Here is a 24,152-nt window from a genome sequence, read left to right as displayed (position 1 = left end):
TCTGTTTTCATTTTCGAGCTCCATTTTTCCTTCAAAATCAACCAGTTCCTCTCATTCTTGCCATGCTGCCATATAATGTTGTTAATATCACAGATACTGTGTAAATCTTAGTCACTGACACCTTTGTATTTTTCAGTTTTAGTGAATTTCTCATATGTACAGTGCTGTACATCTCCACAGGACCTTATCCTAGTTATTTAGTTTCTGAATGTAAAGGGTGTACCGTAGAACATCCCTGTTACTCCCACTTTGTTATGTCATGCATGATGAAATTAGGGTGTTTTCCATACCAGTAGAGCACCAAGAGCCCCTGTTTCTCACAGCTTTTAGCCAGACATTACCACTGGTGTGGCAAGGCAGTCCATCTGACCTTTTGTATGGCAGTGAGGTTCCAGGTTGCTCAACCTGTGGTTCAGGTACAGACCTGTGATGGAGAGTCATCCATCAGTCTGAGGATGGGAATGATTTATTTTAATGCAATGGCTACAATGCTCAGAAAAACTGGGGGGTTATGCCATAGGAGAAATGGAATTACTTTAAAGGGGACTCCCTGAATCTGAAGAGGATGAGATTAGGACGTCACCAAAGATTACTATATAGCACCAAGAATGAGGATGTGGATGAGGAACTCACTACTCAGATGTAAATCTTCATCTTGTGCTCACTCTGTCCTAAAAAAAGTTTATGCATAGCTGAGGGGCCTGGGAAGAGAAGCAAGCAGAGCAGGACTGAGAGAGCTACATCAGATCTGGAGTGAGGGTGAGATATTGCTTATCTTTAGTAATTAACCTGCTTATTTGGAGAGGAGGCATCTACCCACAGTTGTGGAAGTCTGGAAGTGTTCTTGGAATGATGCACCTTGTTAAGTGCAGGTAGAAGGAGTGGATTGATCCTTTTATGTGGTGTTTATTCTTGAAAGGTGAGCTTTGGTTTTCCAGCCAAATCCCCAATCACCTCAATAAAAGAGCTGTGTTGGAAACTTGAAAGGGTTGTTGAGTACTGAAGAAGGAAATGGGTCAATTGACTGTTGGATCATACTGAACTGTGGATAAATGAACCTTTGAACTTCACCCTGCTCCAAGCCTTAAAGTCTGAGCCGTACAGGAAATGTATTCTTTGATACCTCTCTGGGTTTTGGAGTATATAATTTACTCAAAGGGTACTATATACTTGGTGTACTTTATATTATATCTCAAAGTATAATGAGGTTGATACAAATGTTTCTAATTGTTGAAATCACAGTTCAGCAATGCCAATAACTTAACCTCCACCCCCGATAGAAGAAAATGTTTTTATTGTTATAGTTATAGACGATAAATTAATGTACCCTGAAAGAAGTCCATGTGGGAGGTTCCCTGGCAGCTTCCCTGATACTTTTTTATTACTTTGAGAAGGACAAGTAGCTCAGGTCAGGTGCTGGAAGCTCAAGTTCTAAACTGCTGCCTTAGCCCTCAGTTGTGTATTTTTTTGAGGGCAGGCAGGAGCTGCCAGGGCAGCTGGATTTTTCATGTTTCCTTTTGATGTTTCCATGCTTCACAGATTAAAGGTAGTTATGTGAGACCAAGTGTGGGGCTTGGTGTCTGTCTCCTTCCTTATCCATATGGTGGATGCAGTGTTTGATTGCAATGTGTCAGGAATTAATAAATTAATGTTTGAGAGATGTTCAAACACAAAGACTATTTTATCACTTGCTGATTAACATGGTTAAATAAAAGAATTGCTCAACAGTATCATCCAAGAGTTTTTTGTGTAACCACACACAAAACATGGTATTTCCTCAAATGTTCCTTGCAGCCCCTCGAGGTGTCCAAGCTTAGGCTTTTGCATGGAAGTTCTTTGTTCTGGAGTGGGGGCTGGCATCTCCCTGCATCTTCTGGTTATGACAGCAGAGCTTCAGTGGAAGCTTGGTGGGAAATGAGGTGTGAGGCTACTGCAAGATTCTTACTGTAATGTTGAGATAGAGTGGAAAACATTCCCGACTCATTCAGCCCCTCTGGAGTTCACTTTCTTAGCTGTGTATAGCAACAGAGTTGTGTAGAGCAACTGACAGCCAGACCTGTTGTGCACAAGTCCTTCCCTGGTGAAAGCTGATTTTATCCCATGAAGGTTGTTCCCATTGTCCCATCTCTGTGAGGGGCAGGACTTGCCGCTCAGCAAGTGCCCAGAGTAGCCTGGTCTTTCTGACTTGCGGGGAATGCCACCAGGGAACGCGTTCTGGATTCTGGCTGGGGTTTCCAGTTGCAACTTTTCTATTCAGCTCCTGGTGTCGCTGGAAACTTCTGCCAGCTGTCAGCTTTAGAGCAAGTGGCAATCTGCTTTCTAAAGCAAATGGCTTCCATGTTTATTTTCAGTTTCATGTTCGTTACACTTGTTGTAAGTTATGAATCCTGGTGCAGAGTATCCTTGACCCTCTAGTAAGAAATGCAGTGATCACCTGTTGTGACTGGGGCTTGAGCTAACCTGCTTCGTGCAAATGCAAATAACAGAAAGCCCTGACCCATGGAACAGTCAGTTTATTATCAATGGAATAATCCATTTCGGACCTCAGTAACTGAGAGGGTTTCCTACTATGAGATGCAAAGACTGAGTGCAGTCAAGGGTGGCAGTAGATGGAAGTAAATAATTATTACAATGCATTTTCTTTTTGTGTCTCCTTTTCTTCTGTTTGTTTTGTTTGTTCTTGAACAGATTGAAAACATAGATGCATGCCTGAGTTTCTTGGCTGCTAAGGGGATTAACATCCAGGGGCTGTCAGCAGAAGGTGAGTCCATTGGTTGTTTAAGATTTCATGTTAAATGAGGAACCTGAATTACTACCTGTGAATGCAACTAGAACATGGAATGTAGTGGAAGATTAATAAGGTCAATTTAAACTTCTGACAATCTTTATTTCTTTTTTTCCCCATCTCCGTGTGAAAGGTAGATAAAATATGTATCTCGTTTCTGCCCAGCTGACTTGTAAAAGTGATCGAGACCAAATCAGAATTCAGTCACTTCTTTACTACTTTCTGTTTAAAACCAGAAAATTTCTTATCTCAGTCCTATAATTTGCACATTGATCAGTGTATATTTTACAGATACAAGTGAACTGCTGTCAGTTGTTTGTCTTTTCAGAGAAAAAATTTATTTCCTTATTCTTCAATTATTCTCTTATCTGAACAACCATCCTGCTTCCTGTTTCCAAGTGCACAAAACAATCAAATCCAAATGTTTTGAGCCAAAACAAAACAAGACATTTTGACCTCTAATTAATCACTCTGCTTTTGAAGAGCATCAGAATTTTCTGAAACCAAACTAGGTTAACTCTGTTCCTTTATGCCAGGATGTGTGGTACCTGTTGGCTCAGAAGCTGTTTAGCTATTATCTTATTAAGAGATCAAACAAATTTCTGTCATCCTCAGCACCAACTTTCACTTGTATTTCCATTTAAATACGCTGGAGAAGCTGTTGGGTTCAGTAGCTGAATATATGATATGACATCTCCATCAGTGCTTTGCAGAACACATAATTGAATGTGTGGCATCAGGTGAGACTTCAAAGTTACATTTCATGTCTGAGTCTCTTCATAAACTTAGTTTGGAGGAAGAGGCTGCAGCAAAATAGCAGATATTTAGTGTTCTAACCTGAGTGCACCACAGGTAGCAGAAGATGAGGCTGAATGTTAGGTGTATTCTTAGGCTGATAAGAACAGCAATAACAGAAATTTTCCTCCAAAGTGAAGCTTTACTATGGTCCATCTGAGTACTGCCAGCATTACATGCCTCAGTTGCTCAGTTATAATCAGAAGGATTCTCATGTCAAGAAAAGAAAGCATGAGCTAAAACTTCAAACAGCAGAAAATTTGTTTGCCAGGAAATGATTAAAAAGAAAATGCGGCTGAGTCAGTTGTAAAGGCCAATTTTGACCTTAGCATGTAAAATACATTCACATTATTTACCTGTCTCACTAGAAGGTAAAATCTAAGTGAAATGGCAGATCAGTGTTGAGAAAACTGTCTAAGTGTACAGAGCTGGCAGCGTGGTGTTGCTCACGCTGGGGAAGGGACAGCATGATTAATGCTCATGGCTCTCCTGCCAAGTCACAAGTCAGGCCCAGCGGGATAACACATGTTATCCCATGGCTTTGCTGATTCGGGATTTCTGCCTTTCTTTTACGCTATCTAGGAATTAGTGTATTAAATCACATGGAAGCTAGGACGGGACCAGTAATGTTTGCTGCCAATGTATAAATGAGAGCATTTACTGGCTCCACCGCTAACATTGAAGGAAGAAAGTGACAACTAGAGAAGGGGAGGGATTTAAAATATTTTTATATAAAATAAGTTCAAAGACTGGAATGCAACAGTAAAGTGAATTTCTCTTTCAAGTTTCTCTGGCACTGTGTTTAGGAACACAGAACCATTTAAAGTGAGGAATGTTGTTACCAAACAAGCCAGTGTTTCTGTGCAAGTTGCCAAGACCTGCTAGGTCAACTGCAAATAGCTTTATTTACTTCACTGGCAGATCTTCATCTAGGAGGAAGGAAAAGTTTGTGATTGCTTCCAAATGGGAATAATCACTGAAGTCCCTTGGGTTTGTTAAGAGCACGTATTTTTCAACAGTGCAGCTTCAGTATGGAGGGAAGTTAATGACTCAAAACTGGAATTTGGATGATTCCTAAATGTTGAAAGAATTTGGGACTGCACATGTATATCCTTCCAGCGTTGAAAAATCTTGCTTTGATATGTGCATGCCACTGACACAGAGTCTATTTTGATGGATTTATGCAGTGGAGATGCTGAGGATCTGCAATCACTGATGATGACCATGCTGTGCTAGAGGCTCCCCTTCCCCAGAAACGTGAAGGCAAAAAGCCATCCCCTTATCAAAGATTCTTAAAAATCTAAAATCTCCATTTCTAGTTACTGAAGAAAACTATCAAGAGCTGGAGATCTCTTTTCACTTCTTGCTGCAAATTTTTATTGTTCATTCTTTGAACTGTCTCTCTATACACTTGCCCTTATACCCTATTTTAGACTGCTGGAATTGCAACCGCCCAGAGAAGCTTGCTCTCCTTCACACAATATCTCCTTGCTCTCAAGATATTGAGGATATTGGAGGACATAAATGTGCATTAGAAACTCAAACTGAAATCACAGATAAGCAGCTGCACATCTTTTGGATTACAGATGAGCTGGATAATGATCAGCTGAATACATCCTGGAGCAGTGATGTAGGGGAAGCAAGCACCAGCAGGGATATTTCAGGATGGAAATCTCTGAAGAGTGGATTTGTGGGGCTTCCTATGAAAGTTTCAAGTGTCTGGAGTGTTTGTTTCCAGTATCCAGGACAGTAATTTTTGGCTCCCCATTTAGAATGGCTGGGTGACATCCTTGTCCTTATCTAAGTCAATATGATACTGGAGCTGACCATGGGCTGGAGAGGACTTGAAGCAGGAAACATTTGACTCTACTGATGTGCAGAGTGCAGTGAGGATGAAGTAGTCTTTGAAATACTCCTTCTGTACGCAATACGAGGTGGAACTGCCAGAATTACCTCAGTTTTTAAGATAAAAGAAACAGAGGTACCACTGAAAGCCCAACTTAAAATGTTTTTTTTTTTTTTCAAATCCAGAGGGGAAGAGACTGCTTTAACTCATTAAAAGTGTTCTTCTTTTGATTATTTGGTCAAAAGCAGGCTGCCCTTCTGATAAATGCAGTAGAAAACAGGTAGCGACACGTCATAGGTGGGTTATTGTTATAATTGCCTTTCACTTCACATAGAAATCAGTTTACAGTTGCGTATAGCTTTGCTAAATTTAAATAAGCAGGTCCCTGGTAATTTCTTTTATATCTGACCTGTATTTGTGCAGTTAAGCTTCCCAGTGCCTCTGGATCAGTTTAGTTATGCTTCGACCTGTGATTGGATGCTACTTTCCTTACAATTCCCATGAGTAATTTGAGTTCTTTGTGGGAGATAAGGAAATCCTTTTTACTGTGTTCTGCTGTATTTTGTGTCTGTTCTACTTCCATCCCTGTCCTCCTAAGCTAAACACAGATTATTGAAGGGAACCTGCAGATTAGAGAAGGAACCTGCCTGGTGCAATGAGAGAAGGTTGGGTTTGTGCATGGCACTGCATTGGAGCAGGAGTGGGCTGGGAAAAGGGGAAACAGGCAGGATTAACTGGGACCCCACTGTTCAGGAAGAGACTAAAATTAGCCAAGAAAACAAAGGAAGATTGAAAATGGCTGCTGAAGGGCCCTGGGAATGTTAATCCTTTAAACAAGGGACTGGGGGGGGGGGGGGGGGTCAGTGGTGGGACGGAGCATTGATGGAGCGACAAGGCTGCAGGGAAGAAAAAATTGCTAGGGAAACTGAGTCAGCAAGTATGAGAGGAAAGGAATATCCTGGGTCTGGGTGATGACCAGGGCCACTTAGAGAAGGGCTAATACTCTCTGAAGATGTGGGCATGGGTTGAGACAAATTTCAGAAAGAAAGTAAATTATATTAGTGGCTGGGATGGGAAAGTAGACTGAGGTGCAGGTAGACAAGGAGACCAAAGCTGGAAGCTGGTACAGAACAAGTAAAGAACAGTTTTAAACCTTGAGCCTTAGATCTGCTGGGTAAAGTGCTTAGGATTAGGAGCAGAAGCTTGTTTATACAGCAAAGATGAGCAATGTGAGCAGAAATGTGGCTAGGAGAGGGAGTAAAGGATGGAGTGGGGCCCATCACAAACTCAGAGCAACCTTTCAGCCGGAACTGGAAACAAATGAAAATTCTGGTTCTTACCTTTGTGCTTGGCCACTGTCTTAACACATGTCCTTTTCTTCTTTCTCACAGGGCAACAGTCAGCTTTTAGTTCAAGTGATCTGTACAACACAGGCAGAAGTTCAGCGGTTTGATGTAGCTTTTTTAATTCACTTTTTTAATTTAGGAAATTAAACATGATAAATAATTAAGTCACAGCACATTAAGGTTGTCTGCAAGGAAGAATTTGCCCTCTGGTGTATTAATTATGATACAGTGGTTAAGTGCTTGGTCTGATACACCTCTTCATCTTTGTATTTCTGTTTGCTTTTACATTTTTGCATTTGATATTGCATAGAAGAGCAGGATGATATTCAGGGATTGAGAAGTTTATACCTTGACTATCAAGCTGTCTTTAGGTACATTGGGTGCCCACCCCTTATCAGCTTGTGGTAGTATCAAAGCTGGTAATTATGTTTGAATACAGCTATGTCACCCAATAGCCATATTTTCTAGTGCAGAACTTGCATCAAATTTTCTTAGTGGAAACGCTTATTCTGATATTCCAGAAATACATGTGAGAACGGAGTAGTTTCCTCCTTGTGCAAGTTTAGGACTGAGAAATAATTTACAGCATGCTGTCCTTAATACAATTGTTGTTGTGGGGGTTCTGTTTTGGGTACTGTTAGTTCAAAGGAAAGATTTAAAGGGACTTGCTTTTTAAGGACACTGGCATTAACACAGACTGCAGTGGAAATGTGAGCTATTGCTCAGTCACCGCGGGGAGAGATTAGTTATTTATTTGTCATTGGTGCTCACTGGCAGTCAACTGTAATGCCAATTAAACGTGCTGAAAGAAACCTATCCTAAAGGATATCCCAAAGGAGCTGAGTTCAGACAGTATTCTGGGGATGCAATGGCTGGCCCGCTGTGCTGTCAGAGAGAAAACACCCATTGATGGCTGACGAGTGACTTCTCCACTTTGCCTTACAGAAATCAGGAATGGGAATCTAAAGGCCATCCTGGGCCTGTTCTTCAGCCTGTCTCGGTACAAGCAGCAGCAGCAGCAGCAGCCCCAGCACCATCCATCCCAGCAAGCAGGGCCTCCATCCCAGTGCCAGGTGGGGGTCCCTCAGCAGCAGGTGCCAGCTCTGCTCCACACTCCATGCCAACAGCCCCCACAAGCTGTGCAGCATCAGTTAAAAGCACAACCAGAAATGCAGTCCAGGTGGGGAAATCTCCTTCAATTTGGGTTTTTTTCATTATTTATCTCTTTTTTTTTTCTTCTTCTTATTGCAGGTCTTAAAAAGCCAAAAACTCCTTTCTTTAGTTCTGCTCTAGAATAAAGTGTGTTGGGAATGGAATGCTGGGTAACAATTTACTTTAAGCCTTTGGAAATCAAAACACGTGTGTTTAAATATGTTCTCAGTGCTGGAAATCTGCAGCCCAATGGTTGGAACATCCCTACTGGACCAAGTAACCACAGGATTGTAGAAGGATATTTTTCTCACTATTCCTTTTGCTTCTTTCTACTCACAAAGCATGCACATTGTTTCCTTTAGAAAAGATACATTTTAGGCGTGTGAAAACCAACTTCAGTTCTCCGATTACAAGAGTTTCAGTTCTCACTAAGAAATGGAAGGGTTACCTTCCACTGTGGGGAAGGGTTACTCTGACAGTGCTAAAAGAAACAGAGCTCATAACACCTGGTGGCAATCAAAATCAAATCTAGACTTTTTGGTCAAAAATAATATGCTGTTGGCTTTACATGAAAAATAATTTCCATCGTTGGTGTATGTTTGCACTTCTAGATCAGAGTACAGATGAATAGAAAGGGGTTTTGTTCCTTGAATGTCTTTAATACTAGGAATGCTCTGCCCAGGTTGGAATAAAAGCAGTCTTCTGAGGCAGTACCACAGTAAATGCATGTGCAGCCTTCTACTGGTCTGACGCTTGCACTGCTAAAACAGGAAGGGTTTAGTGGGGATAAGAAGGAGAATTAAAAGCAGAAATCATATTTGCACAATTACTAAAGTATGAAGGTTCTTGTTCTTACAAATCTCACATTGAGGCTTGCTTGTGTTAACACACCTTGAGGTGAACACTGGCTGAAGTGCTGCCTTATGAGGGATATAAACAGTTTAACTGAAGCCTTCCAAGTGGGACCGCTCAGAGGTTATTTGGGTTTGGCTTTTATGTCTTTCTTCACAAATTATGCTCATTTGGGTGTAAACAATAGTTTTTTATAGTTGAAAAACATAGTGTTCCTACAGCATGTATAGACAGGAAATAATTAGTGTAAAATAAATATGTGTTTGAAGAGATCTCTGCAAGTTTTCTGTCAAGCATGCAGAGATACTGAACACTGTTTAGCTGTTTTCAGGCCATTGTGTAGACTGGGCTCGGTTTCAAATAATTGAAAAATATGTATATCCTGAAGATCTTCAATGTCGTGTTTTCTTAATATGTACTAAAGTCGAATTGCTCAGATTCTACAGAAAATATATATAATAAAGGAATGAGAAAGAAAAGAGGAACAGAGTTGGGGGTTGCATGCAGATTTGCATGTTCATTGCTCTGTAAAAATTAATTTCAGACTGTAGTGGTTTTGACCTGAAGTCATACTTGGGCAAGAAGCTTTATATTCTTGTGAAATTCATAAAAAAACCCCATTTTTTTCCCTAAAACCAGTTACTAAGTTCAGTGGCTTTAAAAAAAAAAAAAAAAAAAAAGTTTCTTTGTTCAATGTTCTCTTCCGCTTTTTCTTTCCTGTCACAGTGCATCTCCCAGGGACTCATCTCAAAGCAAAATCATCCGATTCACTCTTGGTCAGAAAAGGTCTTCTAGGTTAGCATTTCTTCATCTTCTGCAAAGCATGAACAATCCTTTTGCAATATTTCTGGGTGCATGTTTAGGGTTCCTGTCAAAACCAGTTTGTAACTAGGCTTTTACAAACGGCTGAAATGGGAAAGTTTTAGATGGATGTAATTTTTTTTTTTTTTTTTTTTGAGGTGTGGAATGCATTTTGGCTCTCAAGGAAGTAATTTGATTTTTTGTTCTTAGGAGCTTTGCTTTTGAGAACAAAACATGGTTCTGGGAGTTCTCGCCCCACTGTATCAATTGTATTTTGACCTGCATTATTGAAATCATAGAATCATAGAATGTTTTGGATTGGAAATGACCTTAAAGATCATCCAGTTCCATCCCCCATCTGAGCTGCATCAGGCCAGTGGCTCAGCTAGTGAGGACACTGTCACCTGCATGCTGTGAGCCCAAACAGCACTGTGTGGCTCTTGGTGATCAGAGACCCTGCTGTCCCCAGTGCTCTCACACCCAGCACCTGTGACCTCCCTGGAAGTGAATCAGAGGCACTTCCCTTTTCTCCGTGGATCCCAGCATGATTTGCATGCTAGTTCATCTCCCCATCTCATCTCAGTGATCCTAAGGGTTGCTGTGGTTATTAATCTGGGTAATAATCTTGTTATTTTACTATTATATGTAAATGTTTGACTAGAATATAGTTTTACATTGGTAAATTATACCATACCATTTTTGCTAAGCTTGTGAGCTATAGCTTATGATATTTATTTGGTTTGTATAGATTGTTTTTTCTGCTGTAAAATTTAGATTTATTTCCTACATCTTATTTCTTATATGCTAACAGTGAATCTCTGCAGAATAATCCCTGTTAAAAAGTTATGCATTTCCTTTTCATGTTCTTCTTTGATCTTAATTATGGCTTGACAGCTCATATTTGCTTAACAGAGGTGCTGAAGAGTAGTAAAAGAGTGTGTTCTCCAAGCTCAGTACCTTCTCTCAGAAGTGTCTCCCTGAACCTGATTTTTTCCTTAGATTTCACAGACACTGCTGTGAAGTATCTAGACCTAATACCAAAAGCAGGGGCTTAAAACCAGTTAGTTAAACTATAGTGGGGAAAAAAAAAAGTCTAAGAGAAAGGAATATCTTCAAGAGTGCTTTTGGCATGTAGGTTTTTTATTCTTGATGTGTTTTTATTGGCAGTGACAATACTGACTCAAATGGAAAACTTGTCACTTCTTAAGTGGTCACATGGTTTGAGGAGTTTTGTTTCTTTAAAATGTGACAGCTTTTCAAAACCTGTATGGATATATGTGGGGAGCCTTTTCTTATCCATCACTACAGGAAGATTGTCCCTTCCCTGCTGCTGGAAAGCTCCCCTCCCATACTGGGGCCCTTGTAGCCATCCTGGGGTAGGTGCCCCATACTCAGTGTTTCAGAACTGGGTGGCAGCTTTTGGCTAAGGTACCTTGTAGAAAACCTAGCTAGTTTCCTGTCAAACAAAATGAACTTTTCATGAACTTCCTTGTCTTGGTGACTTTCTCAAAAAGTTTTGTCACTGGTTGCCCTCAGCTTTTTCCCGTGCAATCTCCTCTGCAGTGAATGAAGCCCCTCTGGGGTTTTTTCATGGACCCTTTGCTGCAATGATGAGTATGAACAACTTTGTAGCACCCCCCAGTGCTGGAAAAAGCTGGATAATTTGAGAGATTGGTCTAAAAGTCAACCTCAGAACCATGATGTGCTGTGCTGTATCTGTGGTGGTTTGAGCTTGTAAATTAATTTTTGGGTTTGTATTTGAATGATGCCCTCATGTCTTAGACTCTTTTGAGCTTTGAAAGCATGTGCATGCAGCTGCTGACATTTTGGCTTTTTCTCCGTGTTTCTTTTCATATTTTCTATTTCTTCACTGGTCCTGGATAAATCAGTTTTTTAGGAAGCCCTGCCAGGTTCCTTCCTGGCTTCTCTTCCTTCTCTCAGAGGTACAGTGGTGATTTGGCCAGTTGCATCCCCACTCTCTCTGACAACTGGGAGTTCTTCCTTTTACTTTTATTGTTGACACAAGTTATTTGAACAGATTTTTGTATTTCATATGAAGAAGTTGTAAAAAGATTCTGTGTGTGAATGTTGGCTTTGAAGTGTTCTGAGATGTGATGCCAGTGGCTTTCCTGATTCTGTTGGGCTTTTTAGAGAAGTCTTCCACTTTCCTTTTTGCCTGAAAAGCATAAAAGTTTGTTTACTTACTCCAGAATAGCTACATTTTTTCCTAGTTAATCAGCTTAATCTGGTCAGTACAGGCTATGGTAAGAAAATGCTGGAAGAGACAGACGCCCAGTTTAAACCAGAGGCTAATACCAGCTCACTGATAATGTGGTTACTCTAGGAGAGGGTACTGAAGCTATGTGTGATTTATATATGCTCAAATAATTAAATCAGGTTATAGTCTAGCTGGGCTTGGCTGCTGAGCTTTGTAGCTGTCAGGGCAGAGATGCGATGTGCTTCTCTAGAAGGGAAAAGGCTGCCAAGTTCCATCTCATTGTTATTTCTGAAATAAGGGTAGCCTTTATGTGGCCAGCATGTGATGAAGTGTCCGGCAATCTGGTTTAAGAACAGTAATGCCTCACTTAGTCTTAACCTTTTGCCAGTGGTATTGCTCCCCTGAATTCACCTGCAACTATTTCTGATTCACCAGACTTATGGCAGGTGACTGTTAATTTTGTCTCAGGGCTTTTTTTCTGGTGTAAAACAATTCAGACTGCAGCTTGTTTGACATACACTTTTCATCTAACATGATCCTTTGATTTGTTCTTATGGAAGTAGAAAGGCCCTTATGAGCCTATACTTGTGCTGTTGATACTTTTATTTTCAGCTTATGCATGGTGTCCCATAGTTTCTTGCCCAGAGTGCTTTTTACCTATGTTTAAATATGCTGTAAATTCTTCCACCAGACTTCCAGGTCCCACCATGAGGGTGTCTGCTGCAGGCAGTGAGGCCAAAGCTCGTGGTTCCATCAGTGCCAACAACCGACGCAGCCAGAGCTTTAACAACTATGACAAATCTAAGCCTGGGCTTCTCCCTCCAACCCCAACAAACAGCAATGACAAAGGTAAGCAATTAATAATTTGGATTTTTCTTAATAATGCTTCAATTCAGAGGAAATTGGATTTTCTGTTAATCTCCAGAAGTTGTAAGACTGTCTTGAAATTGTGTGTTGTAAACATGACATCTACAAAAGAAAAGCCAGCTGTCTCTTCTTGAAAAAAGTATAGTCCTCCTTTAATATATCTGAAGTTGTGACTTGCTGGCCTGAAGGTACATCCAAAAAATAACTTTAAAATGTCCTGGCACTGGTGAACCATGTTTTTTTTTCATTTTGCTTCAAGCACAGATGAGGGGGAACGAATTAATCATAAAACAAGGCATTCTCATGAGTAGTTTGACAAGAATGAAAAATGACCACTAAAGATTTCTGCAAAGTTTTTATATGTAAATAGCACAATTTGCTTTCATTTCCATCACTATTGTGGACTATCCTGTAGGAGACAAAATTACACAATTTCAATCTAGTTTCAGGAATCATCTAGTGCTGTGTGTGAAGGCAGGAACATGTTATGTTTTATAAACATTGCAGTGAAGTGATGTCTGTGGCAGCACATCAGGAACACTCAGAGCCATGCTGTGTGTGAAGCAGAGCTTTTTTGAATGACATTTACTGACTTTGTGTCCATTCACTAATTTAGCGATCTGCCAGCATTCATTAGCCTCAGCTTGTAGCTCAGAGTGGGGCTTGGGGGGCTGTGGCTGGTGAGAACTGAGTGCATCTCTCCAGCCTGGCACGGTCAGATTGTCGGCATGGGCTAGCAGCAAATCCCACATTCCCAAAGTAATTCTGCTGACAAAGAGGGGCCAGTACTGGGCCTCAGCACAGGCTCCTTGCACTCACTTGACAGTGGCAGCCTTCAGGCTCGAGTCTCCTTGCTGGCTGTGCAGAGGTTCTGATGACTGTAATGAGCATTTTGCTCCAGGGAAAAACACTGGTCTGGGTCAGCTTCTCTGTAGTTCTCATGCTTGGTTCTTTCCAGGAAACTCTGCTCTTCCTTCTCTGGAAATTGTTATCCAAGGACTGTGTTTCAGTAGGTTTTGGAATGTTACCCAAAAAAAGCTATGGTGGCAATGGAGGACCCTCAGCATTCTCCAGGGACATTCTGAAACACCCTGACCAAATTTTCTACCACAGAAAAATTCACCTCTGTCTAATATAATTATATTACAGATTAATGTATTAGCATAATAAGCTAGTAATTTGGCAATATTCTACCTTGGTAAATCAATGTGTACTCTTTTAGAGTGGTACAGTGTAAACAGTAATGATTAAACTGTAACATCAGCATGTAATAGTCTCTAAATCTGAATAAGCTCTGGCTTTCAGTTCAAAGAACAAGCTAACAGGTTTTAGTGTGAGCAGTAGAAATCTTGTTTTCTTGTGTAATATCTTCCCAGTCTCTTTCTTTGTCCTTCTTGTGAATATTCTTCTGCTCATGTCCCATCAGCACTGGGCTGGGAAGAGGGGAGTGGGATTTGTTTTGTCCTGCAACATGGGTTGGTTGGCTAGATGATCCCTACTCCACATGGGATGTGTGATGTTATGCTGCATGGAAGAGAGGACTTCCATCTATTTTAGCTGTTTTCTCAGTTAACCAAGATTACTAAATAAGGAAGGTAAAGTACTGGTTTTAGTCTTCAGAAAAGAAAAAGAAAGAAAGAATTCTTCATGCATACAGAGAAATAACGATAATTTGTCAACTAACTTAAATGTCAACTGCTTTTAGACAGTCAGTTCTGGGAACCCTCATTCCTCACTGTAATTATTCTCCTGAGAAAGATAAACTGGTTGCTGAAGAAGCACATGTGATGATCTGCTTCCTACAAATATTGCAAATGACTAAAGGAAGCAAGGCTGGCTTTTAGGCTGACAAGCTATGTAAGTTGCATTAACTACTCAGAATTTTGGTCTGGTCAAAATTTCCAGTCATAAATTATGGTCTTAAAAAAAAAAAAAAAAGGCTTATGTAAAGTTGAACTTGAACTTTTCTTTAAAGTATAATCATGACACAAAGTTGGTCTGCATCCATGAGAAACAAAAGCAATTGGTTTGACAAATTTTTGGCTTATTATAAAGTTAATTGTAACATTGCCAGGCAAAGTTTATTGTCAAAGTGCTAAGACAATTCAGGTTTTCTGACCCATATCCTGTGTTTTGCCTAAGAAAATGAGACTTACACGACTGTGCTGTGTGCCAGGCTTGGTAAGTTTTCATCTCTTTACCCAGTACCTGCTCCGTTGTGTTTTTGAGGAAGGAAATGGGAGAAATAAAAATCAGCCTCTTTTGGCATGATTGGTCACTTTGTGATAGAAGGTGGCCTTCAGTGTTTGAATGTTTGAATCATTTCTTATAAAAAGTAGGCTGTAATTTTTAGCTTTTATTAATCTGTGGCCTTTCCCTCTGAATGCAAATTGTCTTGTTAGTCAATGATCTGTGTCTTGTGGCGATTAAAGTGCATTAATTGAAACAGAATGCATCAGAAAAGAAAAGCCAATGGAGCATGGAAGAACAGTCAACTACTGGGAAATAAATAACCCAGATTTTTCAAAAGAGTCTGTAAATGAGTTACTGATGAGACCACTGATTTTCTAGAAAACTTGGGGAAGGGATTTGTCTAATATCAAAAATTATTGCAACACTGCAGAAAGATATGAGGTTCTTGGATAGATGCACGTGTTTGACATGAGGTGCACACGTGCTCTTAGCAAAGGAACGTGTAAAGAGATGCAAATCTTCTCCACAAATCTTCCCCACAGCTGACCTTGTGTCCTCTGTATTTTTTTTCCTCAGTCCCAACATGCTGTCTGACACCACTTTCAATATATAGAGAAAAGTGTTCTCTAGTAAGGATCACTCAGACACCTAGTTCAGTCCTATGGGCATCTTTTTTGAGATTAGGATCTGATAGCTTTAACTTGCTTTTTGGAGTTAGAGCCTCAGTTTATAGGCAGAATTCCTCTTTGTAGGGAATTTACCTGAATTTCAGGACCCTCATTCCTCACATCATAAAATGATAATGTGCTGTAGTATGGTTTTTTATTTATTGTCACAGTGATTACCCATTTATAATTGCAGTTACATTCCAGACAGGGTATTTTTATATGTGTAATTGGTGTTGCAGGCTTTTTTTTTAAAGAAAAATGCCATTGAAGTCTTGATTGCATTTTTGTTTTGTGGGGAATTGAGCACTTAGGCTTTTGGGTTTTGGAGTTGTTTATGTCATCCTAATCCCTTCATACAACTGGAGCCAATTCTCTTCTGAATTGTCTGAATTACTTAGCCCACGCTTATGTAGGAATAGCTTTGGTTTACTTCCTTGTCCTTGAATACCACAGGTCTCCTATGGCATGGAAGGCATCAGACACTTCCCCTGTCACTACTGAACTCATCCAAGTCATCAAAAACTTTTCTGATGAATGTAGAGAAGCAAATGAACACTGCATTTCCATGCCTGTGTGCAGTTAGTAGTTACTTTGAGGCTCCGCATTACTTGTGTCAAGTCTATAAAATCAATGAAATTATGAAGCTGTGAGAGACATCAACTTAATAAGCCACTTCCACTATGCTGATGATGTGATACAGTACTGTGACAGGCTTATGTGCCTTCTTTTTATTTTTTTCTTCTACTTTGTTCCTAATATTTTATTTAAAATAATCCTACAGAGGGCAGTAGACATCTGTGGGAAAAATTACAGTATTCCTGTGGATTGAATGTTAAGTAAAATATCAGTAGGAAAAAAAAAACATATTACCAGACTTTGCCCATTTCTGCTTGAGATCAAAGGAAATGTTTATTACTCAGGTTTATAAAGAAGGTAGGTTGATGTCAGGTTTCTCTTAGATAGTATCAGAAAAATGAAAAAACCCAAGAATACATGCCTACAGATTCAGACAGTGAGGTGAAATAAATAACTTCCATAGCAGTGTCCATAGCAGTGTTTTCATAGCAGTGTCCATATGGGCAGGAGATAAGAAAAGTGTGTGTTGCTCTCATTTTATTTTATTTTATTTTATTTTATTTTATTTTATTTTATTTTATTTTATTTTATTTTATTTTATTATTTTATTTTATTTTGTTTTGTTTTATTTTATTTTATTTTATTTCATATTTTGCGTAAACCTTTTTAACTTGGAACACTGTGTATATTTAATAACTGTCTTTTAATATGTAAAGGGTAGTCACTATGTTCACAAGGATGCGTGATGACAGTTCAAGGGGCACACATTCCTTTAGGGGAAATCACAAAGTCTGGAAATAGGAATAAAATTCTTTACTATGAGAAGAATAAAACATTGGAGAAGTTTGTCCAGAGAAGGGGTCGGATTTCACTTGTTTGGAAGTATTTAGGACTTGTCTTGACAGGGCCCTGGATAACCTCATCTCAGGTTACCCAGGCCATCCCCATCTCCTGCTTTCAGACGAAAGTTGGAAGGAATATCTCCAGAGAGTTCTTGTGACCTAGACTGGTTACCACATTTTGATACCTATGAATATTATTTCCTTTTAAATGTTTTCTTAAGTGTAAACTACTTAAATAGGAAGAGTTACTAAGGCATTTTGAAGGACAGTTAATAAATTTATTTTTTTCTTTTTAACTTTGTGTTATCAAAATAGGACTGACTACCATCAGTAAAATGTTAGCAAGGAAATGTCACCCCCACTCCAGTGAGCAAACTGGTGTATGGTTACACATGCCACATGTGTGCTAAAAATGTGTGCACTCTGTATGTAGGTAGTTATATTTATCAGGTTCAAGAGGGCAGGGCACCAGGTTCAAGGCCATGGCAGATCTTGTCAGAGCTTTAGCAGAAAAGGCTCTTCAGAGTTAAATCAGTATCTTCATGTCAACCGTACTAGGAAATCCATATTTATTTCTCTAAATGCCCTCTTGTGAAAGAATAGAAAGTCCTAAATCTGGAAATGAGACATTGGAATTTCTACTCCTGATGATAATGTTTCATATTCAATCCTGTATTGATATAAAAATGCATGACAATACACTCCCATGACTTGGTTCTGTGAGGTACTAAGCTTGTCCTGAACTCAGCCTTGCTTAAGGTCATTTAAAATAGCAGATTTGGATTATGTCAAACCCTCAGATTCAATTTAAAAGGCTACTTTAGCAACTGAGAGGATAAACTCTCATCTTTATGTAAAGCAAGGCAAGAAATGTGTATAAGGAGATCAAAACTCAGAGTTCTTGTGGGAAATGTCTTGAAGGCTGAGATATTCAGTAGTATCGAAATGGGCTTTGAAACAGAGGGATGCTGATAAAACAGAAAGAGTTCTGCGTAAATAGAGCTTTGGAAAATCTCTTTTGCTGTTTGGTACTTAGAGGGTTAATTTATGTTCTTTGTCTAAAAGAAAGGTTACAAGGTTCCCTTACTACCTACAAGATACCTGCGGTGACATTTATAGTAATAACAATTCTTCCTTATCTCAGCAGATAGTGTGTGGGTATCCATTTCTCAGGAATTTGATATTAGCCCAATTAAGATCACAAATTGGATAGAAATTTTAAGAGTGAGGATGTTTAGCCATTGGAAGAGATTAAATCAGACATAATGAGTCAAAATTTAATATTTGCCCAGAGCTGGTGTTCAGACAGAGGTTCCAATTTTGGCTCAGAAATTACTGAGCCCTTTTGTCTTTAGGATCAACATAGATGATCTGGAAAGTTTACCTGAAAGAAAGATCTTTCATTCAAGCACATTAAAATGGAGGACAAGTCTTCTTTTGTAGCTTTATGTAAAATGAGATGAAATATTTGATGTTCTGAATGATTTGATTTGGCTTCTATACCAAGTAAAGGATAATCAAGTGACATTGCACAAACTTCTTTGCTGGAAATGCTCTGTTTAACCTCATGCAGTTTTTCCACTCCAAATATATTAATAATTATAAAGAGAGACAAAACCCAGGCTTTTGCCTTTGTGCCCAGTAACAGTATAAGAACTACAAAACCCAGAAGTGATGAAAAAAAGTGCTCTGAGCACGATAGAAATTTGTCTTAGGGCATGTTAAATTTTTTTCTACCCATTTATAGAAGCATTCAGCCTGAATGGGAAAGAGAAGGCTTTTTATGACTTCAGGTGCAGGGATAGTTATCAGGATAGTTGGTGCAGGAAGCTGGGATGTTGGATGCAATTCCTGTGGCACAGAGCCAGCTGACTTAGTGCTTCGAAAAGGTCACTGGGATGGCTGAACAGACTGTTTTTACAATGGTCTGTTTGACAAGGGCAGCTTGTGACAGGACATGGGGGAGTGACTTGGAACTGACAGAGGGTGGGTTTAGATTAGGTACTAGGAAGAAATGTTTTACTGCGACGGTGGTGAGGCACTGGCATGGGTTTTGCTGTGGCTGCCACATCCCTGGAAGTGTTCAAGGCCAGGCTGAATGGGGTCTGGAGCAAAATGGGATAGTGGAAGGTGTCCCTGCCCATGGCAGGAGGTGGACCTGGATGATCGTTCAGGTCCCTTCCAACCCAGCCACTGTCCTGTGATTCTGTTATTACATAACCATTGTTACAATAATATTTTGAATTACATCTTTTACTAATCAATGACTGGCTAGTCCTGAAGTGTTCAGGTGCTTGGTATCTTATAGAAGGGAGAGTCCATACACACCCCCAAAGTTAGTTTATCCAGTGCTCCCTGATGAGTGAGTCACTGCAGGATCCAATGCCACACAGATAGGAAATAAATGTGACATTTTAAGCCAGGTGTTTCAACCCATGTCGTCTGTAGGCTGAGGATTTCCAGCTGAGGACTCTCTTGCACTAAAGTGGATACTGAAAAGGCATTGACCCTTTCGGTACCAACTGCCAACTCATCACTGAACCTGGTTTTAGCTGTGCCACTGGATTGGTACTGGGCCCAGCTCTGTGAGGCTGCTGGGAAGGCTTGGGAACAGGTGGAGTGAGGAAAGCTTTGGAAACCAGGAGCAGCAGAAAAATCTTAACAATTCACTTGAGACTAGCAAAAAGAGATAGAGTTCCTGAGATTGAAAGATCCCTGTGCTTATGAATGAATAGTATATGGATATCAGAAAGATGGGAAGTGATTTTACAGAATGAAACAGTTGGCTTGTCACAAATAACAGTAAGTGTGATTGTCTCAACACTGTGCAAATGTGATAATTACTTAAATTTCAGTGATCCCACCCTGTAAAAATGTCCCAGTGCTTCATTTAGGTCAGACATGAAACAAACATCATATTCTGCTTAGTGTTTAGGGTGCTGCCTCTGTGCTCCTCTGTGCTGGCATTCAAGAGATGCTCTGGTTTTATTGACCAAGGGTTTTCCCTGTAAGTCTGACATGTAAAATAAATTTACAGGATTTGTCTTAATAAATCCATTACCAGAGTAGTGGGTGATTGCTGTTGTTCTGCTGTGTGCATTACCGAAAGCAGATGCTGCAGTAACTCTATCCAGTTTTATAAATACAATATACATTGAAGGTATTTACCAAATGCTCAGGGTGATTTATTTTGCCTTGAATATAGTACAGTGATCATGAATTTGATGATGCAAGAGTAAAATCAAAAACAGAGAGAAGGGAAGGACTATGAGGTTATCTGAACAATATGCTGAGGAACCTGGTACTTTCTTTTGTTGAGTTATAACTTTGAAGTACAGATATAGCTCCTGGCTTTAACTCTGTTTAAAGAGCTCTGCTTATAATTTTCATAAGTTTGCAGCTCACACTAAATATTTGCAGAATTGCATCTGTTAAGAACATGGGGAGTCTGTGCTCCAGCTCTGAAGGAAAATCAACTGTATCCATGCAGAAAAAATTTCTACATTGTTTTGTGAATTTCTAAACCTTATACCAACTATGTTCAAAGTCCTATGGTCTTGTAAAGCTCCACTTCAGCCATGATTAAGCATTCAGCTAGGCTTTGTTTAGGTAGAAGAGGACATATTTCTAAATGCCAGATTCAGCCAGCTGACAGGTGTTCACAAGTCTGTTCTGAAATGTCTCATGACAGGGACGTGACCATCTCTTAAACTGTATCCCTTCCAGTGTCCATTTGGTCTTAAAAGTAGCTATTAAAAACATACACATAAAACCATTCTGTGTGGCTAAAAATAAGGCATATTTTTGCTCTTCCTTGATCTCTGTCCTGTTTATAAGAATCTTCATGTATTTGAAGGCTTAAAATGTCTCCTTAAGCCTTTTCTCTTCTGGACTAAGCAATCTTTACTACTCCATCCTTTTTCTTATGGGTTCCTTGTGATAAATCCCTTTCATGTGATAAATCTCTTTTATGTCTTGATGGTCTCTACTGGCCCCTTTCCAATCTGTTAGTCTCTTTTAGAGGGGTGCTGGAGCTGGACACAGCACTCCTCCACCTGATGCCTCTTTTTTCTGCTGAACAGCATGGTGTAGTTAAGTTATTTGTCTTCTATGATTCTCCAAACCTCTAATTCCATATGTGATACTCCTAAAGCATTTCTGAGTGACATTTGTATTCCTTTAGTGCCACATTATGAAGTGTGCAGCTGCATTCTGCTGGGACTCCTTTTGCTGCAGTGAAGTTGCACAGCTGATAGTTTGACCTTTTAAATTTAGGCATTCATTTTCTTCTTTCTCAGCACACATGTCTTCAGTCAGCCTCGGTGAATGAAGTCTTACTGACTCAAGTTTGTTTCTCCAATGTACCAAATGTATTAATGCTGAGGAATTCCCCAGACATAAGGCTCCTGCCTTGTGTCAGAAGGTGACCCTTATAAGAGTCATTAGTGTCAAACAAAATACTCATCTTTGGCCAGCTGAGATATATGTGTATCCTGGGGTATTGTTTGCACTCTTTCACTTTTCTAATCAAATATGCTTTTGGAAGATTGGCTCATCTTAGCAAATCCTCAGTGACATATTTATGTTGGGTGTATGCCCATCAAACAGCTTAAAGACAGCCAGGAAATACCAAGCAGCATGGCATGTTTATAGGGCAAGATATGAGTCTGCATTGAATCATATTTGTGCTTAATTTTTCAACTGTTCAGCTGGCTGAGTCTGGCATTTAAAAATATGTCCTCTACCTAGACAAAGCCTAGCTGAAGGCTTAATCATGGCTGAAGTGGAGCTTTATAAGACCACAGGACTTAGAACATAGTTGGTATAAGCTTTAGAAATACATGAAATGAGGCAAAAATGTATTTAAACAAAGTTTCAGGGGAAAAATACCCTAAAAATATTAGCCAGTGACAGTTCTTAACAGTACAGTTCATGAGGATAAAGATCCTGAGCTTTGAAGTAAAATTTAACCTTGAGAAGCAGCTTCTTGCCCAGTGTATATCTGCATAGCTGCATTGGAGGTGGTGGAACCACATTAATTTATACCAGCTGAAGAGCTGGTTCAGCATTTCATGGCCTTTGCAGTCCCTACATGTTTCCTTTTAAAATAAATATTTACAATTTCTCATAAATTTATTGTTGGGTGCAGCGTGCCAGAAAAACAGCTGTGGAAACAAAGGTTCACTATTAAATCGTGGGCAAGCAAAGACCAGTGGTGCTACATCCCAGACTTCCCCAAATGCCAGCATATTTCTACCACATCTGTAGAAGCCCCTTCTTCTTGAGTAGGAGCACTTTCAGCCTCCCTGGGCCCTTCCATTTGTGGCTTCTCTGCTGAGCCTTTTGCCTATTCCTCATCCATAACCAAATATTCCTGAAGAATCTCTGACTGGCAGCAGAGAACTGAAAGGAAGAAGACCCCACCACAAATTGTGGTATGTGTCTGTCATTTGGTTTTGATACAAATAGGCAATATTTCCTGACTGCGATTCTCAGGCTACTGATTTTCATAGTCCCTATTTCATACAACCTGCAGGAGAGTTGTGTCAGAGCAAGGCTGCTAACTGTACATATTGTCCACTCCAGCTAAGTATAAAGTCTAATGAAACACTCCTTAACAGCTTCCTGCCTGGAATTCATGAATGCTTTTGAATAAGGCTGTTACAAGAAGTCTTGGAGGATTAAATTATACAAATAGTCAGAAGGAAATGAGAAGAATGAAAAAGAATGGTATTTGTGTAGTATAAAAATGGAGAGTGCAACTTGTTTTGAATGGCACAGAAAAATTGGTTTCATTATTTTTATGATCATCTAACTGGTATGTGGTCAACAGAGGTCCTTAGGCATTCATGTCAACAGCATTTTGAATTTTACAGTAGCTAAACAAAAACAACAAGGAATTCAAATGTCTTAGTTGGTTATGGCGAGACAATGAGAAAAGGGGCTGCCTGTGCTCCAGTTTTATTTCCCCTCACCTCAGCAAAAATGCTGAGTCTTGGCTAAGTGAGCTAGCCAACAGCAGAACCATTGTTCCATGTGCTGGAGCTCTGTGTGAATGGAGGCAGCTTGACAGAAACATGGAAGTTGAGTTTCTGACATATCCCTGGGCTTTGGTGAGGGTTTTCAGAGACAGAACACATTTCTGTGAATGCGTGGAACTGCTGTTGAAGTTACACAGTTTACAGCACTGGGATTGAAAAAGTAAATATGATGGAAGGGAAGGAAAATGTCGTGGAGTAAAGGTAATTTTTCTATAGTGTTACAGTGAATTTAATCACCATTAAAGGGAAAATCAGTGGGCAGAAGTTGAAGGAAACAACTCTGCTCAGTTAGAAAGGGTCCTGAGCAACCTGGTCTAGTGGAAGGTGCTCCTGCACATGGCAGGGAGATGATCTTTCAGGTCTCTTCCAGCTGTGGTTCCAGCTATGATTCTAAGGTTTCATCCTCAGCAAAGCAAAAATGTTCCCTATTCAGGCTTTTCTCAGGTTATACAGAATTTCTCTATCTGGCAATCTCTGCTTAAAAAAATCATTTATGTTGGGATTTTTGTAGTCCAGAATAGAAGAGAGAACAGAAAGCTTCAGCCATCCTGTGGGTGGAGGCTGTGCTCACCCCTCAATGGTAGCTCAGCCAGTGTCTTCCTGCCAGCTGCAGTTCTCCCAGTGTTACAATGGAAATTGAAGTGGAAATTTCTGTGGGCCACAAGAGTTGTGCTTATTTTGAGGAGGGACTGAGTGCCAGGTTGCTCTTGTTGGGAATGCTCTGCTCTACCTGCTTGTGGTTTGGGTTATGGAAAGATTGGAATTTTTATAGTTGGCTCCTGGCAGGAATGCAGACATTTCCATACTTACAAAGTTTGATAAATGATCATTGGAGAAAAGAGCAACTCAGCTAAAAAGATCTTCTCTGTAGGACTTTATGTATAGTGCTTTAAAGGAGAGTCTTCTGGTGGATGGATGGGAAGGGTCAAGATTCACCATTTATTCTTCCAGATGGGAAATGATGAAACTGCCACAGTGGTTTCTGCAGTTCTGACACTATAATATCATAGAGCAGAGCTGCTTTTATTTCCTAAATTAGAATCTGGTTGTGGATTTGCTTTCACATCTGTTATCTAATCTGTAGGCTGGACTAAAAGATATTTCTCTTCTTAAAAACTTTTCCCATAGTTGTGAAATTAAAAAAAAAAATTTGTTCATTCAGAAATGGGT

General features: G+C 39.8%; 1 protein-coding gene across 14 annotated transcripts in view; it reads left to right on the top strand.

Moving 5' to 3' along the window:
- NAV2 (neuron navigator 2) overlaps nt 1-24,152 on the top strand; it is a 373,713-nt gene that overhangs the window by 241,010 nt on the left and 108,551 nt on the right. For 8 of the 14 annotated variants that reach the window (XM_038137689.1, XM_038137684.1, XM_038137696.1 and 5 more), the window contains 4 exons: nt 2,689-2,761; nt 7,718-7,952; nt 9,503-9,571; nt 12,487-12,644. In XM_038137689.1, coding sequence (XP_037993617.1) covers nt 2,689-2,761; nt 7,718-7,952; nt 9,503-9,571; nt 12,487-12,644 — 535 coding nt within the window. The remainder of the gene's footprint in view (nt 1-2,688; nt 2,762-7,717; nt 7,953-9,502; nt 9,572-12,486; nt 12,645-24,152) is intronic. The other 6 variants (XM_038137694.1, XM_038137693.1, XM_038137691.1 and 3 more) reach the window with 2 other exon arrangements.

This window comes from Motacilla alba, chromosome 5 (genome assembly GCF_015832195.1).
Source record: "Motacilla alba alba isolate MOTALB_02 chromosome 5, Motacilla_alba_V1.0_pri, whole genome shotgun sequence".
In the NCBI taxonomy this organism is placed as follows: Eukaryota; Metazoa; Chordata; class Aves; order Passeriformes; family Motacillidae; genus Motacilla; species Motacilla alba.
The sequence above is the reverse complement of the archived record's forward strand: the minus strand, read 5'-3'. Positions and strand labels throughout refer to the sequence as shown.